Here is a 15685-nt window from a genome sequence, read left to right as displayed (position 1 = left end):
CTTCTTAATGAGCAAAGCATAGCTGCTGATCTTACATTGAAATGCAAAGCAAAATGATATCCTCATGTACTCTTTCTATGCCCATGGGCAATCTTACGAGATACCCTTAAACAATGGTCAATCACATGGTGTCTGTTTTAGTGAGCTTTTGAAAAAATCATTTGAAATTCTGCACTGGCAGCAATCCAGCTTATGGGTTATGGATCTAAATCAAGCTACATCAGTGAACAACAAGTTCTTCTACTTTACGTTATTGCCTGCCTTTCATTCATTTCAAAGCAAAGACTCATGAACTCTGCACACGTACTAAACCCGAGAACTCTGCTCATCTGCGGCCTTGATCCTGCTGAAACACTCTCCATTCATTCAGGACGGGCCTGGATCTGTACTGGGGGATCGGCTGGATGTGGAGAATCTCTGACCCGCCACTGCTCCGGGACTTGACTCCAAACGGGCCGGAACAAGGACACAGGAAGAAGCGTGGTGGGTCCAGAAGAGGAAGAGTGAGCTGAGCCCAGAGGCGGAGGGTGCGAGAGAGTGTGGAAAGAGGCGAGTGAAATAGAGACCGCTGGGAAGAAAGACTCGTATCCACAAACAGCTTCAGAGAAACCATCAACAAGAGCCGAGCATTGAAATACTGAAGACATTTATTCAAGTGCAACAATATACAACAGCCATCCCATAAATAATTCCATCCAACTTAATGTATAAAAACAACAGTAAATATATAAATAAAACTTAAATACTTAAATATGAAGGTGTGCACCTCAGCCCTGAATTGTGAAGCAATGTAAACATTAGTTCCAGACAGTAAAAGTTCTGCAGTGTGAACAAACGTTACAGCAGTCAATACAACTCAATTAACACATTGAAATAAATAAAAATAAAAAGAGAACTTCACTGAGACACAATATGAATATCTGTACAAAAGTTAAGTTTTAATTCAATATGAATTCTTCATTGCTTTTAAACAAGCACACATTATGTATTTACGCTCTGTGACTCTCGGCCACAATTTCCCAGAGGCTGGAAAATGAGCTTGAAACTTTGGGATTCACACCTAAGCTGGCCGCGCTGCTCTCTGTACTTGGTACATACTGAGACTCTGGGACCCCCAGCCCGAGACCCGCTGGTGAGCACTGGGGCCGGCCAGCCCTCACTGCTGCTTGACCATGAAGCTGGTGATGCGGTCGCTGGGGTGCAGGTGGCACATGGCCACTGGGCAGGGCTCCTCAATGGCCGTGCTGATGTACCAGCCGGGGCAGTTGACCGACTCGAAGGTGGAGGAGGAGACGCCGCTGTCCGTCTTGTAGAAGAGGAAGCGGGCCGCAGTGCTGCCGGAGCGGATGCTTCTCAGGTCCTCTTTGTTGGGGATCTCCTGAGGGGGGCGACAGCGAGAGCAGCAGTCAGAGCTGAGCGCCGGTAAGTGTGGATTGACGGGCAGCTGGTGCACAAGCCTCACGGGAGAGAATACCAGAGGACCAGCACACACAGAGCCCTGCCATCGCCTGACACTAATGTGCACCTTCACACACAGCACTAGGAAACCTCTCCAGCAGAAAGGTGACAGCTGATGCTCATTAACCTACAAGGCTTTACATGGCTTGGCACCTCAATACCTGTCTGAACTTTTATCGCCCTACTCCCCACCTCGCAACCTCCGCTCTTCAAATTCTGCCCTCCTTACTGTCCCCCAAGCCCGTCTACATTGTATGGGCGACAGGGCCTTCTCCTGCTATGCCCCCAAGCTCTGGAACTCCTTGCCCAAGGATATTAGAGAGTCACCTTCTCTAAACTCCTTCAAATCCAGACTCAAAACCCTCCTTTTCAGAAAAGCCTTTACTTAACTGGTTCCATTCTTCACCCCTCTGCTCTTCTTAATACCATCTTCCACGGTCTCCTCTATTGTTATTGTTGTATTGTTGTAATTATAATTGTGTCCTGTCTTGTGAAATTTTCTTATTTATTGTTGTAGTCTTCTTATTTATTGTTATTGTCATCCTGTAAAGCGCTTTGAGAAGCCACCTTTAAAGGCGCTATATAAAATAAAGTTTATTATTATTATATTATTATTATTATTTCAACTGTCTGATTGAGGCAGAAGTCAAAACCGAGTTGCTTGGAGCTGCTGCACAATCCTGCCGCTGCTTACAGACATGCGGAGAGATGCCAGTGTGAAGACAAGGAGCGAAACCTTCTGATTTCGACTGCGCTTTGAGAGAGGAAGAGAAGAAGCCGACTGCAGCGAGAGAGCTCCTACCTCAATCTGCAGGATGGGTTTGCCCTCGGACTCGGAGCAGGACAGGTACAGGTTGCGGCCCCCGATGCCCAGGGCCACTGGCTGGGACTGAGAGGAGACTGGAGGCAGCGAGACGTATGTGGACAGGTTCAGCCACACTGCGGGCACACAAGGAGAGAGCACGTCAGTCCTGCCATACCGCGCAATCTGTGCTCTAATTCTAGTCACTTCTTGTGTGTAGGACCTTGTCATCACGGATACAGAGGGTCTTTCCAACAGGACGCTGATGTTGTGGTGTGAACAGTCCTGTCCTGAAGAGCTGTCCTGTGTCTGCGGAGCTGAGAAGCACTGGACCTGAAGGGCCTGGCCAGCTCTCCTGAGGAGGAGGCCTGTCGCAGGGACTCACTTTTCTTGGCGGAGCTGGGGCCTTGCACAGTGATGGCCAGCAGCTCAGCAGCTCCGTTGGGGAGCTCGTTCAGCTTCCAGCTCTTGTTGTGCTGATCGGCGATGCTGTGCGCCAGGTCCTGGGTCCGGCGTGTGAAGGTGGGGTTGAACTGGTACTGCTGGTCAAAGCAGACCTCTGTGGGACAGAGACACAAGAGCTCGAGTCAGGGAGTAAAGTGGGGTACATCCGGGACAGGATGCCAGTGCCTCGCAGGGCACACAGACAGACATGCACACCCTCACACCAGGCCAATGAAACTGCCAGTATGTCCCGAGACTGTGGGAGGAAACCCACACAAACACGGGAGAACATACAAACTTCACACAGATGGCACCCCAGGTCCAGAATTGAGCCCAGGGCTCCAGAGCTGTGAGGCACCAATGCTGACCACTGCACCACCATGCTGCCCTGAAGTATTTCTGAATCAGACATCTTTGCCAGTAAACTGCAACATCAGCCTCATCAGGATGTTGTCTGTTCCTCCTCAGACGCAGCAGAGTGGGGAAAGACCGGCTGTGTAGGAGCCTCCTACCTTCCACCAGCTGCTCTATCACAAAGTGGAACAGGGTGTCCCCAGTGAACTCTGTCCCCAGCGGCTTCTCCTGCACCTTCTTCATCCTCTCCAGGGCGACGATGAGTGTGGCGGCGTGGCGAAAGCTGTGCAGAGGGTGAGACTCCACCTCCAGCTCCAGCCCAGGGCTGAGGAGGCAGCGCCTTCTGGGCAAGAAGGAGTCATCCCTCAGGCCGTGATTCTGGAGGACAGGGGAGCAAACGCACAGTCAGCGACCAGGAACCTGCTGCGTGTGTGTGGGCAGCGGTTACTAGACTCCCGGGCTCCGTCTGGACTAATTCGGCTCCAGTGTACAACTGCCGCTAATAGACACCGGAGTACGACTTTACATGTCTCCAGAAACGCGTCAGCCGCTACAGTATATAAATGACTCTGTGCGCACACACAGCTATGCAGCAATAACTATCTTTGCCCCTTGTTCCAAATACTCGATGAAGTTCGCTACTCCTCTCGTCTACATGCGTCATCGGTTCATTTCTTCCCCGTGAGAACAACATGCAGCGCCTCACCTTGGCCGGTAGAGGGCAGTCTACCTCCGTCATGTCGGGATCACTGCAAAGAACACAGTTTCGTAATGAATTACAACAAACCCACAGAATAAAACATGACAATCTTCATAGTTACCGTCTGGTTTTGAAAAAATCATTGTTTCATAATATATTTTTTTATTCATTACAAAGTGAGCATTTCAAGGCTTCAGGTGTCACATGAATATAATTACTTTTATTATCATACTTTAAAAAACTCAAGAACACAGCTGGTTCTGCAAGGATTTGCTCTTTTCCTATGAAAGCGGAGGTGAGTCTCCACTCAGACGGAGCTCAGTGCTGTAGGTTCCCGGCGCCAGGAGTGCGATCGATCCCCTCACCTTTCTAAAGCCAAGGATAAGTCGAACTCGATGTCACACATCATGTTTGCGCCTAGAACACAAGAAAAAACACATTGACATTTCATATATTCCCATAATCTTTAAACATACACATTGCATATATATTGTAATTCCGTAAAAAGTACATTTCAAATTATATTTGTCTACATTTACACAAATATATTACACATCAGCCAGTAACTAAAAAAGTTCATAACTGCAGTGATCTGCTTATTTCATGAACTCGTTCCAACCCAATATTTCTAGAAATTTAAAAAATACAACAACCCGCGATTCGGCATCCTCAATTAAAGTCGCGCAAACGAGTCCTTGAATTGTTTCTGCTCAAGAAATTTTCCAAAAGCCCCGCAGCGCCACCATTTCTGCCCTGCGAACTGACAGCGGATCTTTCACACTAACATACAGATGACAAATATTCCATTAAAGCCCATTACCCGACTTCAGCTCTGCGATTCTACCCCTATGCCCGAATCAGAGGAATGTCTCTTTGCCGGTACCTGAGGTTGTCTTCCAGCGGCAAAGTCAACTCCGTGTAGTTCAGCTCAGACACTCGGGAACTGACCAGCGCACCGCAGATCCGCCTGTTTATACCCGCGGCTCTAGGAAAATGGGGTTTCCGCTCCCGAAAGCGGAAGAAAACGAAATTCGACTGTCGAAATTCTGTAATTAGCCAGAAAACACTGGATTGTACACGAGAGTTGAAATTATTGAAACAATCGAAATTACCTTTAAGATACAATAAAGCTGCGAAATTATTTTACACTTCGTTTTTATTTTGTGCCCCTTGTACATGTTGGTTTAAGAGCTTCCTACTATAGGTGTCTGAAATATTTTTAAATCTGTCTTTTGCAGGGCATCTGTCGGTTCTCAGCTCTGGTGTGGCATGGAGAGGCAGTACGAAGCATGGAGTTATTAATAGCGCGGGATATATGGATGAAATTAGTAAAATACTAACAATGTCAGCTGGCAGACTGACAGGGTTTCCATTCTGTTTTTCAGAATTGTACTACATATGATATCATTTACCAAACCGCTTTATGCCGTACGGTGTCGCGGGAAGCCGGAGCCGACCCGGCAAGCAACGAGCAAAAGGCAGGGTACACGCAGGGCAATCATGATACATGGGGACAATTTGGAGGCCACGGTAAAGGCCGAGGGGGCAATTTGGCCCGGACACCGGGATAACTCACTACTCTTCTCGAGAAAAGTCCGGGTATCTTTAATGACAACTGAGAGTCAGGACCCCGCTTTAACGTCTCATCCGAAAGACGGCGCCCACCACAGTATAGTGTCCCCGCCACTATACAGGGGTATTAAGACTCACATGGACTGCAGGGTGGGCGCCCCCCGCTGGTCCCACTAACACCTCTTCCAGCAGCAACCATTGCTTCCCAGGAGGTCTCCCATCCAGGTACTGACCAGGCTCAACCCTGCTTCGCTTCAATGGGTAGCTATTTGAGAGCTGCAGGGTGATATGGCCGCTGGCATTACATACTATATAAACATCTAATATATACATATAATACAAAATAGTATGCGCTTTCAATCAGCAGTAACATCCCAAGATTTTTGAATTCACGGAAAACCAGTCAGACAGACCAATGAAGATCTGACTCCCTATGTTTCTTTAAAGTTTTGTTTTCTTCGCGACCAGGGTTTGTTTTTATTGGGGGGGAGGGGATCAGTTCAACTCAGAGCAAATAAAATAGCCGGACACTCAGTCTGTATACGATTTTATACACATTCACACTTCAAACTCACGGCACACTGTTTTGGATAGAATACTCGTCTTCATCAGAGAATTAGTGCACGGTCGTCAGTTTTCCTGTTTAAACTTGGAACAAAAATCGTGCTCTTGTGGTGGTTTTTCACAAGGAAATGAAGAAATAGGCTATTTCCTTCCAAAGATTTGGAAAGCGTATCTACTATTCGTCCGGGTTTCTGCGTTGCAAAACAAACTTTCCCGATTTTGCTTGTTTTGAAGTTTTAATAACAAAAGGAAGTTGATCATCGCCGCAATTTGTGGTGGAAGTTTGATAAATTTGACTAAAAGTCATTGAAAACTCCTCACCCTTGGCCAGGATATCTTGTCCCCAAAGTCACTGAGGTTTAGACTCGTTCATGGTTGAATAATAAGACACGACGTCGTTATTTAAGATTTTTGAACTATCCATATGTACTGTTATAGAAAGCGTTGAGGTTATTAAAATTGGTCCGGATTAAGTTTGAGTCATTTGTGTTAATAACGCCTCTAACGGGTCTTGTGCGTAAACTACTTTATGGGCTCATTTGCATTAGAGAGACCCACTCGTCAGTGACTAGAGGGCTGTAATGTACTGCTCTTAGATACAGTCTTACAGGTTAAAGAAATGACACTCCAAAATGTTCATAAGTATCATCCTGTTCAAAAAGCACTTCAGCTCGAGATTCAAACATGAACAAGGTGATTTATGTGTGTTCTGTAGTGTGGTCTGCTCTGGGAAAGAAACTCGGACAGATTGATCTCTTACACGTATAAATATAAAACTGTTTTGGGAAGACTTGAAAAACTTCATCTTTTAGTGTATCGATGTGAATGTCAGGTTTAAGGAATTGTTAAGCTTTGCAAGGTGTAATATGGAAAAGGGGCATGTATATATAATCTGTTATTAATAAAGGCTTGATCTCACAATCCATACATCACAATGGGCCACTGCTACTCCTTCTTTTACGATATGTGAGATGGATGTGCAAGATTACATAAAAATAAGAAGGTAAAGGGCACAACTGACAAACTGTACGTAAAATATTTAACTTGATGTGTCCGAATTTGTAATTATCTGTAGCAACAGCAAAACTGTTTCTCCTTTGCCTGTAACAACTGATGTTCAATAAAAGTAAAAAACGTACTGCTCTCTCAGTAACACTGTCTGCTGGCAGTGAATTGGTTTGGGGTTCCTAAGTATCTAGTTTATAAGAGGGAATACATAACAGCAAATGTTTGATGCTCTGTCCTTTTGCAATAATCCGATATGTAGAGAAAATATATTTATTGGGTTTCTGACACAGCTCTGTGTGAGAGCATAAGAAAGGCCTGGTAATGTCATCCAGCTGTTTCTTAAAGGTGCCCAGAGGTTGGGCCTCACTCTGGAGAGGAGCACAGCTGTATTGTCAATTGGGTGTATCAGGAAATTCCAGTCGCAAACAGAACAAGAGAGAGAGCACATCCACTGGCAAGCTGTTCAGCACACGTGACTTGATTAGTTGATCTGGAGGTCTCATTCAGCTGTTCCTTGAAAGAAACCAGCATAGCAGCTTCGTAAACTCTCGTTCCACATTCGCGCATTCCTGTGTCTGACGAGTAGTATTGTACAAAACGGTCAATGACATGTTTTCTGTTTTACTCTTTGTTTGGAAAAAACATCGTTTGAAATTCAGCATTGACTGCATTCAAGCTTGTGGGTCGTGGATAGAAATAAGCTTGAATAATGAATTCAAAATTCCTGGATCTACCCATCTTGGTGAAAAAGATGGGTACCATGGTCCTGACTCTCAGTGGTCATTAATGATTCCCGGGCATTTGTCGAGAAGAGTAGGGAGTTATCCCGGTGTCCGGGCCAAATTTCCCTCCTCGACCTGTACCGTGGCCTCCAGATTGTCCCCCTGTACAATTGGCTTGCACCTGCCCTGTGATGGACTGGCCCCCTGTCCAGGGTGTACCCTGCCTTGGGCCGGAACAAGGACACAGGAAGAAGCGTGGTGGGTCCAGAAGAGGAAGAGTGAGCTGAGCCCAGAGGCGGAGGGTGCGAGAGAGTGTGGAAAGAGGCGAGTGAAATAGAGACCGCTGGGAAGAAAGACTCGTATCCACAAACAGCTTCAGAGAAACCATCAACAAGAGCTGAGCATTGAAATACTGAAGACATTTATTCAAGTGCAACAATATACAACAGCCATCCCATAAATAATTCCATCCAACTTAATGTATAAAAACAACAGCAAATGTATAAATAAAACTTAAATACTTAAATATGAAGGTGTGCACCTAAGCCCTGAATTGTGAAGCAATGTAAACATTAGTTTCAGACAGTAGATGTTCTGCAGTTTAAATAAACGTTACAGCAGCCAATACAACTCAATTAACAAATGGAAATAAATAAAAATAAATAGAGAACTTCACTGAGACACAATATGAATATCTGTACAAAAGTTAAGTTTTAATTCAATATGAATTCTTCATTGCTTTTAAACAAGCACACATTATGTATTTACGCTCTGTGACTCTCGGCCACAATTTCCCAGAGGCTGGAAAATGAGCTTGAAACTTTGGGATTCACACCTAAGCTGGCCGCGCTGCTCTCTGTACTTGGTACATACTGAGACTCTGGGACCCCCAGCCCGAGACCCGCTGGTGAGCACTGGGGCCGGCCAGCCCTCACTGCTGCTTGACCATGAAGCTGGTGATGCGGTCGCTGGGGTGCTGGTGGCACATGGCCACTGGGCAGGGCTCCTCAATGGCCGTGCTGATGTACCAGCCGGGGCAGTTGACCGACTCGAAGGTGGAGGAGGAGACGCCGCTGTCCGTCTTGTAGAAGAGGAAGCGGGCCACGGTGCTGCCGGAGCGGATGCTTCTCAGGTCCTCTTTGTTGGGGATCTCCTGAGGGGGGCGACAGCGAGAGCAGCAGTCAGAGCTGAGCGCCAGTAAGTGTGGATTGACGGGCAGCTGGTGCACAAGCCTCACGGGAGAGAATACCAGAGGACCAGCACACACAGAGCCCTGCCATCGCCTGACACTAATGTGCACCTTCACACACAGCACTAGGAAACCTCTCCAGCAGAAAGGTGACAGCTGATGCTCATTTCAACTGTCTGATTGAGGCAGAAGTCAAAGCCGAGTTGCTTGGAGCTGCTGCACAATCCTGCCGCTGCTTAGAGACGTGCGGAGAGATGCCAGTGTGAAGACAAGGAGCGAAACCTTCCGATTTCGACTGCGCTTTGAGAGAGGAAGAGAAGAAGCCGACCGCAGCGAGAGAGCTCCTACCTCAATCTGCAGGATGGGTTTGCCCTCGGACTCGGAGCAGGACAGGTACAGGTTGCGGCCCCCGATGCCCAGGGCCACTGGCTGGGACTGAGAGGAGACTGGAGGCAGCGAGACGTATGTGGACAGGTTCAGCCACACTGCGGGCACACAAGGAGAGAGCACGTCAGTCCTGCCACACCGCGCAATCTGTGCTCTAATTCTAGTCACTTCTTGTGGGCCTGGCCAGCTGTCCCAAGGAAGAGGCCAGTCGCAGGGACTCACCTTTCTTGGAGGAGCTGGGGCCTTGCACAGTGATGGCCAGCAGCTCAGCAGCTCCGTTGGGGAGCTCGTTCAGCTTCCAGCTCTTGTTGTGCTGATCGGCGATGCTGTGCGCCAGGTCCTGGGTCCGGCGTGTGAAGGTGGGGTTGAACTGGTACTGCTGGTCAAAGCAGACCTCTGTGGGACAGAGACACAAGAGCTCGGGTCAGGGAGTAAAGTGGGGTACATCCTGGACAGGATGCCAGTCCCTCGCAGGGCACACAGACAGACATGCACACCCTCACACCAGGCCAATGAAACTGCCAGTGTGTCCCGAGACTGTGGGAGGAAACCCACACAAACACGGGAGAACATACAAACTCCACACAGACGGCACCCCAGGTCCAGAATTGAGCCCAGGGCTCCAGAGCTGTGAGGCACCAATGCTGACCACTGCACCACCACGCTGCCCTCAAGTATTTCTGAATCAGACATCTTTGCCAGTAAACTGCAACATCAGCCTAATCAGGATGTTGTCTGCTCCTCCTCAGACACAGGAGAGTGGGGAAAGACCGGATGTGTAGGAGCCTCCTACCTTCCACCAGCTGCTCTATCACAAAGTGGAACAGGGTGTCCCCAGTGAACTCTGTCCCCAGCGGCTTCTCCTGCACCTTCTTCATCCTCTCCAGGGCGACGATGAGTGTGGCGGCGTGGCGAAAGCTGTGCAGAGGGTGAGACTCCACCTCCAGCTCCAGCCCAGGGCTGAGGAGGCAGCGCCTTCTGGGCAAGAAGGAGTCATCCCTCAGGCCGTGATTCTGGAGGACAGGGGAGCAAACGCACAGTCAGCGACCAGGAACCTGCTGCGTGTGTGTGGGCAGCGGTTACTAGACTCCCGGGCTCCGTCTGGACTAATTCGGCTCCAGTGTACAACTGCCGCTAATAGACACCGGAGTAAGACTTTACATGTCTGCAGAAACGCGTCAGCCGCTACAGTATATAAATGACTCTGTGCGCACACACAGCTATGCAGCAATTACTATCTCTGCCACTTGTTCCAAATACTCGATGAAGTTCGCTACTCCTCTCGTCTACATGCGTCATCGGTTCATTTCTTCCCTGTGAGAACAACATGCAGCGCCTCACCTTGGCCGGTAGAGGGCAGTCTACCTCCGTCATGTCGGGATCACTGCAAAGAACACAGTTTCGTAATGAATTACAACAAACCCACAGAATAAAACATGACAATCTTCATAGTTACCGTCTGGTTTTGAAAAAATCATTGTTTAAAATTCATATGAAGGTTCACTTTTGTTTGAGCCTCATGCCTTTTCAACAGTCCTGTGCTACTTTCTTACAGACAGTAGATAGCAAACGCTTAATAATCGTGGTTACATAATATACTCTTTTAGTCATTACAAAGTGAGCATCTCAAGGCTTCAGGTGTCACATGAATATAATTACTTTTATCATTACACTTTAAAACACTCAAGAACACAGCTGGTTCTGCACGGTTTTGTTCTTTTCCTATGAAAGCGGAGGTGAGTCTCCACTCAGAAGGAGCTCAGTGCTGTAGGTTCCGGGCGCCAGGAGTGCGATCAATCCCCTCACCTTTCTAAAGCCAAGGATAAGTCGAACTCGACGTCACACATCATGTTTGCGCCTAGAACACAAGAAAAAACACATTCACATGTCAAATATTCTAGTGAACGTCTTATATAATACATACAACTAACAAGTCACTAAAAAAAGCTACAAATTGCCGTGCTGTCATTTTTGCAGCAACTCAGTCCGACACAATATTTCTAGAAATAAAAGAAAAATACAACAACCAGCATTCTGTCGTTACCGAGCAAAGTCGCGCAAACAAGTCATTGAAGTGGTCCTGCAGGAGAGATTTTCCTAAGCGCCGCAACTCCATCTTTCGTGCCCGGCGATCGAAATCCCCTGACAGCGGATCTTTCACATTAACATACAGATAACAAACACGTCTTATTCATCTCTGCGGTTCTACCCCCTCTGCCCGAATCAGTGGAATGTCTCTTTGCCGGTACCTGAGGTTGTCTTCCAGCGGCAAAGTCAAGTCTGTGTTGCTGATCTTCGCTTCAGTCCGTCTGTATTGACAAGCGCTCTGCAGAACAACCCATTTATAGCCCTCGTGCGACAGGAAGCGGGATTTTCCTCAGATAGCTCACGCTACAGGGAAATGAATCCACGTAAAATCTGGATTTACCAAATAAAAAAAAAATATGTTAATCATGCCGTTGAGATTTGTTTAGTCTTGAACAGCGGCTTTTCTTGCTTATCAAGTCAAAATTCACCAGACTCGGAGCGAATAAGCAGCCTGGTGTTTGCCACCTTTTTAACACGTGTGAAATGTTTGCACTATTTTTAAATGTCTTATTTCAATTATCGCCTGTTTTTCATGTTCGATAGTGAATAAATTAATCGTCCAGCATCGAGAATGAGCTATCATCGTTAGTACTGAAACAGCCCGACTAACAACAGTGCAGTTTCATAAATCCTAAATCATGATCATAAAATCATAAAGAATGGTTATAAAAAACACACCTAACAAAAGTGACGGCTATAGCATCCGTAGGAGTAGAAGGGAGAGGAGTCTTTTCCGAATGGATAGCCGATTTGGTTACCATTAGCCACTTAATGAAGGCTCTTTCAGTCTTTTCTTTTGACTTTATTTAAGTCTTTCAATTCTTAAATGAATCCCTTCTCGTCTTCTCTGTTCCAGACTAGAAAAATGTCATTGTTGGATCTTTTTTTAAGAGGGAGGCACAGTGGTACAGTGGCTAGCATTGCTCCCTTGCTGTGCTGGGGCCTCGGGTTCGATTCTGGAGTTGGGGTGCAGTCAGTGTGGAGTTTGCATGTTCTCCCCAGGGTCATGTGGGTTTCCTCTGGGTGCTCTGGTTTCCTCCCCCAGTCCAAAGACATACTGCTCTGTGATGGTGTGAGTGTGCCCTGTGATGGACTGGTATCCTGTCCAGGCTGTATCCTGCCTTTTACCCATTACCTGCCAGGATAGGCACTGGTGTGACCCTGTACTAGATAAAGCAGGTAGAAAATGGATGGATGAACTATGACGCAGTTTCTTTCTGAGTGAAGTATGAGGCAGAGAGAGAGGGGACACTCTCAGATACATGGTCAAGCTGGATGGCCAGGCTGTATTGGAGGGGCTGCTGGGACTTTAGACACAGTCTTCTGAGGGGTGTGAAATATCACCAGTGCCACTGTGGCCTGCACCCTTCACAACCAGAACTGCTACTATTATGCGTATTGCAGTCATTGCTATCTGATGCATTGTAGGTAACAATATGATGTGATAAACATAAGAAGAGCTATCAGTTCTGAAATTCTGACTCCAAAGTACGCTGTGCTCTTCAAAGCATTTAAAGAAGAATTATTAATGAAAACAAAAACACGACACTCAAACTGCATCACAATCTGAGGAAAAGAAGAAAAAGTCAACGGGAAATCGTATTTGGGGACCATAGATTATTATCCGAGATGATACTTCATGATGCATACTGATACAGCATGGAAAAATAAGGTGTTTTTTTATTTGAGAAAAATACCTGAGTAAATGTAACTGTGGGCTAATTTACCCTTTTTAAGTTAAACCCATGAGAAAATGGGTTTTTCTGTTTGGTATGAACGTTTTTTTTTTAATTCAGGGATGAAGGCATACAAAGCACTCTACTAACAGAATACATTATGGTAGTAAAGAGGTTAGATAAAATGAATTTGTTTTTTTTTCTGCATGTTTAAATAGTAAGCAATCTGCTGTAGCTCTGGGATCTTTACTTTCCATTCATTCCTGTGTCTGAATATATGTCTGTTTTGTGCTAGCGCTCAGAGATATCCGTTCTGAGTGTATCTTTATTCCAACAGGACTTTTGATCAGGGGTCTCGCAGCCCAAGTCCAGCACTTATTAGCCTTTAAATCATCAGTTTATAAAGAACTGAAACAATTTAACTACGATCAATTAAAGAGGTGGTGTGTTTAATTAATCCATTTAGAGATCATTTGGAATGAAGATCAGAATGTCCTTCATCCTTCAATTACTAGTGTTCCCTTCACTGAAGCATTACTTATCAATCGATTGGTTCCTGATCTTTCAATAACAGGGGACTTCGGCTCACCGGGACCAAGGTTGCAGACCCCTGCTTTACAAGGTGACACAAAGGGTTGTGTGTTGCTTCCGTTTAATGATGTAAAAGCAAACTTATGGATGTCAGCTTCAGAGTGAGACTTTCAGGAGACAGACTTCCTCTTTGCTCAGTTCTGTGGGTTCCTTTGTAATTCACTTATTGCAAAACTGTCCCAAACTGCGGAGTGTCATTTTTGTCATTCAGCGGCCTCTGAAGTGGTGGTAAAGGCAATGAGTTCTTGCAGCTAATGAATTGCGTGTTTGTTTAGTTATCCGCCTTATTATGGAACTTTACAACTTAAAAAAGTTTCCATTCCCAATAAATATTTTTTAGTTTCCACAGGAAACTGCAGGTACCTGCAATCCTTAGATCAGCTGAATGTTGTTTTCAAGGCTGTGTTTTCGGCTGAGTTACCTGTTTCCTGTTTACCTGTATAATTGGAGATACCTGAGTTCTTTGTTCTTTGACACAACTTCGGTCAAAAGAACCCCCCCAAAAAACCCAGACTGCTACCAAGCATTAAAACTCTCATGTAACACCTACAAAGGACAAAATAAGAGATAAGGCTGCCTTCTAAACCAAATAGAATATGCTCTATGGCTGTAACCCTGGATGCTAAAAAATTAATGAGAACCTCCCTGTTCTAAAATGCACCCACTAATCAGAAGAGGCCATTTTTAACCAAGAGATTCTTTACACAGGATTAAAGTTGACAACCACAACAGAATAGCAAGGTCTCTTGCCAAGTTTCAAATATTTAACTCCAGTAAACCAAAGTAAACATTAAGATGTCTTTGATCACTGAATCTCGCACCCCTACATCTCAGCAAACATCTCCTTTCTTTGAAGCTCCTGAAACCTGGAAATGCTGACACATGCCAGGTATAACGCATTGTATGGAGATTCTTCAAGGCACTTCAACAGTCACTTACAATAGTAACAATAAGAAAAGTTCCAAGAGAGAGTAGGCCATTTGGGTGCAGGACCTTCATGTGGAACATCCGGTTTGTCTTACAGAGGAAGTGAAATCTACTGTGCTGTTGAAAATAAGATTCCTTGGTAGCCTGAAAGTGTTAACCACTTTTTGGAGGCTTGTTCTGGGAGCTGCAGGCTTAGAGTGGGGCAGGAATGTAGACACAGGTTTCACAAACCACAGGAAGAGCCGAAGATCTCTGAGGGGAGAGAGCAACGCAATAGAAATGAACATCTTTGCCCTCCGTGGTTTTCCGTTCTTGCTGCGAGGAGTTACCCGTACTGGAAAAGCATTGACTTTGTACCATTTGTACTTCCCGGGAGTGGGCTCAGGTGGTTTTCCAGGGCTCAGATGGATCTCACCTCACTGAGAGGAAATCCAAAGTATGTGATACCAGCTCGTGGAGCACTTGCATCTGAAAACACAGAGACAAAATATATTGGCTATAACCTACACAAGTAAATTCTGAATAATCCTTATTAAAAAAGAGATAATAAGGAACCTGAAACTTATTCACAGTAAACAGACAGTACTTTACTGCATTCCTGAGAGCTGCTGCGTATGTCACTGATGAGTCAAACTCTCTAAAGGAAGTGATGTCATAAAGTAGTTTTGGCACATGTGGGCCAATTATCTGTCATCATTAAATCGCTTAAAATTGTTTGTCGCCCAAACCAATTTAAATTAGCTGAATGGTTTTCAGTACCGAGAGCTTTGGTATTTAAATATTTTTCTTTCCAGCTGATATACAGATCACATTTTGAAATGAGTATGAATTTGCATAATTATAACAATAACATTTTGTCCTTATTAGTGAAAGATTGTAACGGTTAAAAATAAATTATTTGTAAACCTGAAAAAATTCTGTTCCACCTACAGGTTTTCTGCACTGGGCTGATATGACAGCTCCTCGATTAGGTTAATTGTCTCTTTAAATAGTCTTTTATGGTTAAACCGTCTCGTTTAATCGTCTGTTATGGTTAAAATTTCTCTTTAAGAAATGACTCTATTTACGGGGGTTTTCAAACTCCAGGTGCTGGGCTGGAAAAGTCATGATTGAGACACGGGTGAAGCTGAAATGTGTCACTCACGTCTCTGACTTATTGTAAGATTATGCAACGTGGAGCTGACTGAGACAAGATGCTGGTTG

At 45.6% G+C, this 15685-nt stretch overlaps 2 protein-coding genes across 2 annotated transcripts; both read right to left on the bottom strand.

Annotated features, from left to right (window-relative positions):
• Nucleotides 1–629: 629 nt before the first annotated feature.
• LOC148674288 (interleukin-1 beta-like) lies at nucleotides 630–4704 on the bottom strand. The gene is made up of 7 exons (XM_088624307.1): nucleotides 4642–4704; nucleotides 4124–4175; nucleotides 3765–3807; nucleotides 3217–3436; nucleotides 2646–2819; nucleotides 2261–2397; nucleotides 630–1378 (listed from the first exon to the last, which is right to left on the bottom strand). Exons 2-7 carry the CDS (start codon nucleotides 4165–4167, stop codon nucleotides 1157–1159), a joined length of 840 nt encoding a protein of 279 aa, XP_088480433.1. The 5' UTR covers nucleotides 4168–4175; nucleotides 4642–4704; the 3' UTR covers nucleotides 630–1156.
• A 3324-nt stretch (nucleotides 4705–8028) lies between these two features.
• Nucleotides 8029–11605, bottom strand: LOC148674287 (interleukin-1 beta-like). Its single transcript, XM_088624306.1, has 7 exons — nucleotides 11450–11605; nucleotides 11007–11058; nucleotides 10542–10584; nucleotides 9994–10213; nucleotides 9423–9596; nucleotides 9162–9298; nucleotides 8029–8777 (listed from the first exon to the last, which is right to left on the bottom strand). The coding sequence occupies exons 2-7, from the start codon at nucleotides 11048–11050 to the stop codon at nucleotides 8556–8558; spliced, it is 840 nt and encodes a 279-aa protein (XP_088480432.1). The 5' UTR covers nucleotides 11051–11058; nucleotides 11450–11605; the 3' UTR covers nucleotides 8029–8555.
• Between the last annotated feature and the right edge of the window lie 4080 nt (nucleotides 11606–15685).

This window comes from Lepisosteus platostomus, chromosome 3 (assembly GCF_059453375.1).
Source record: "Lepisosteus platostomus isolate fLepPlt1 chromosome 3, fLepPlt1.hap1, whole genome shotgun sequence".
NCBI classification, from domain to species: domain Eukaryota; kingdom Metazoa; phylum Chordata; class Actinopteri; order Semionotiformes; family Lepisosteidae; genus Lepisosteus; species Lepisosteus platostomus.
Note: the sequence above shows the minus strand (reverse complement) of the source record. Positions and strands in the feature narration are given on the sequence as shown.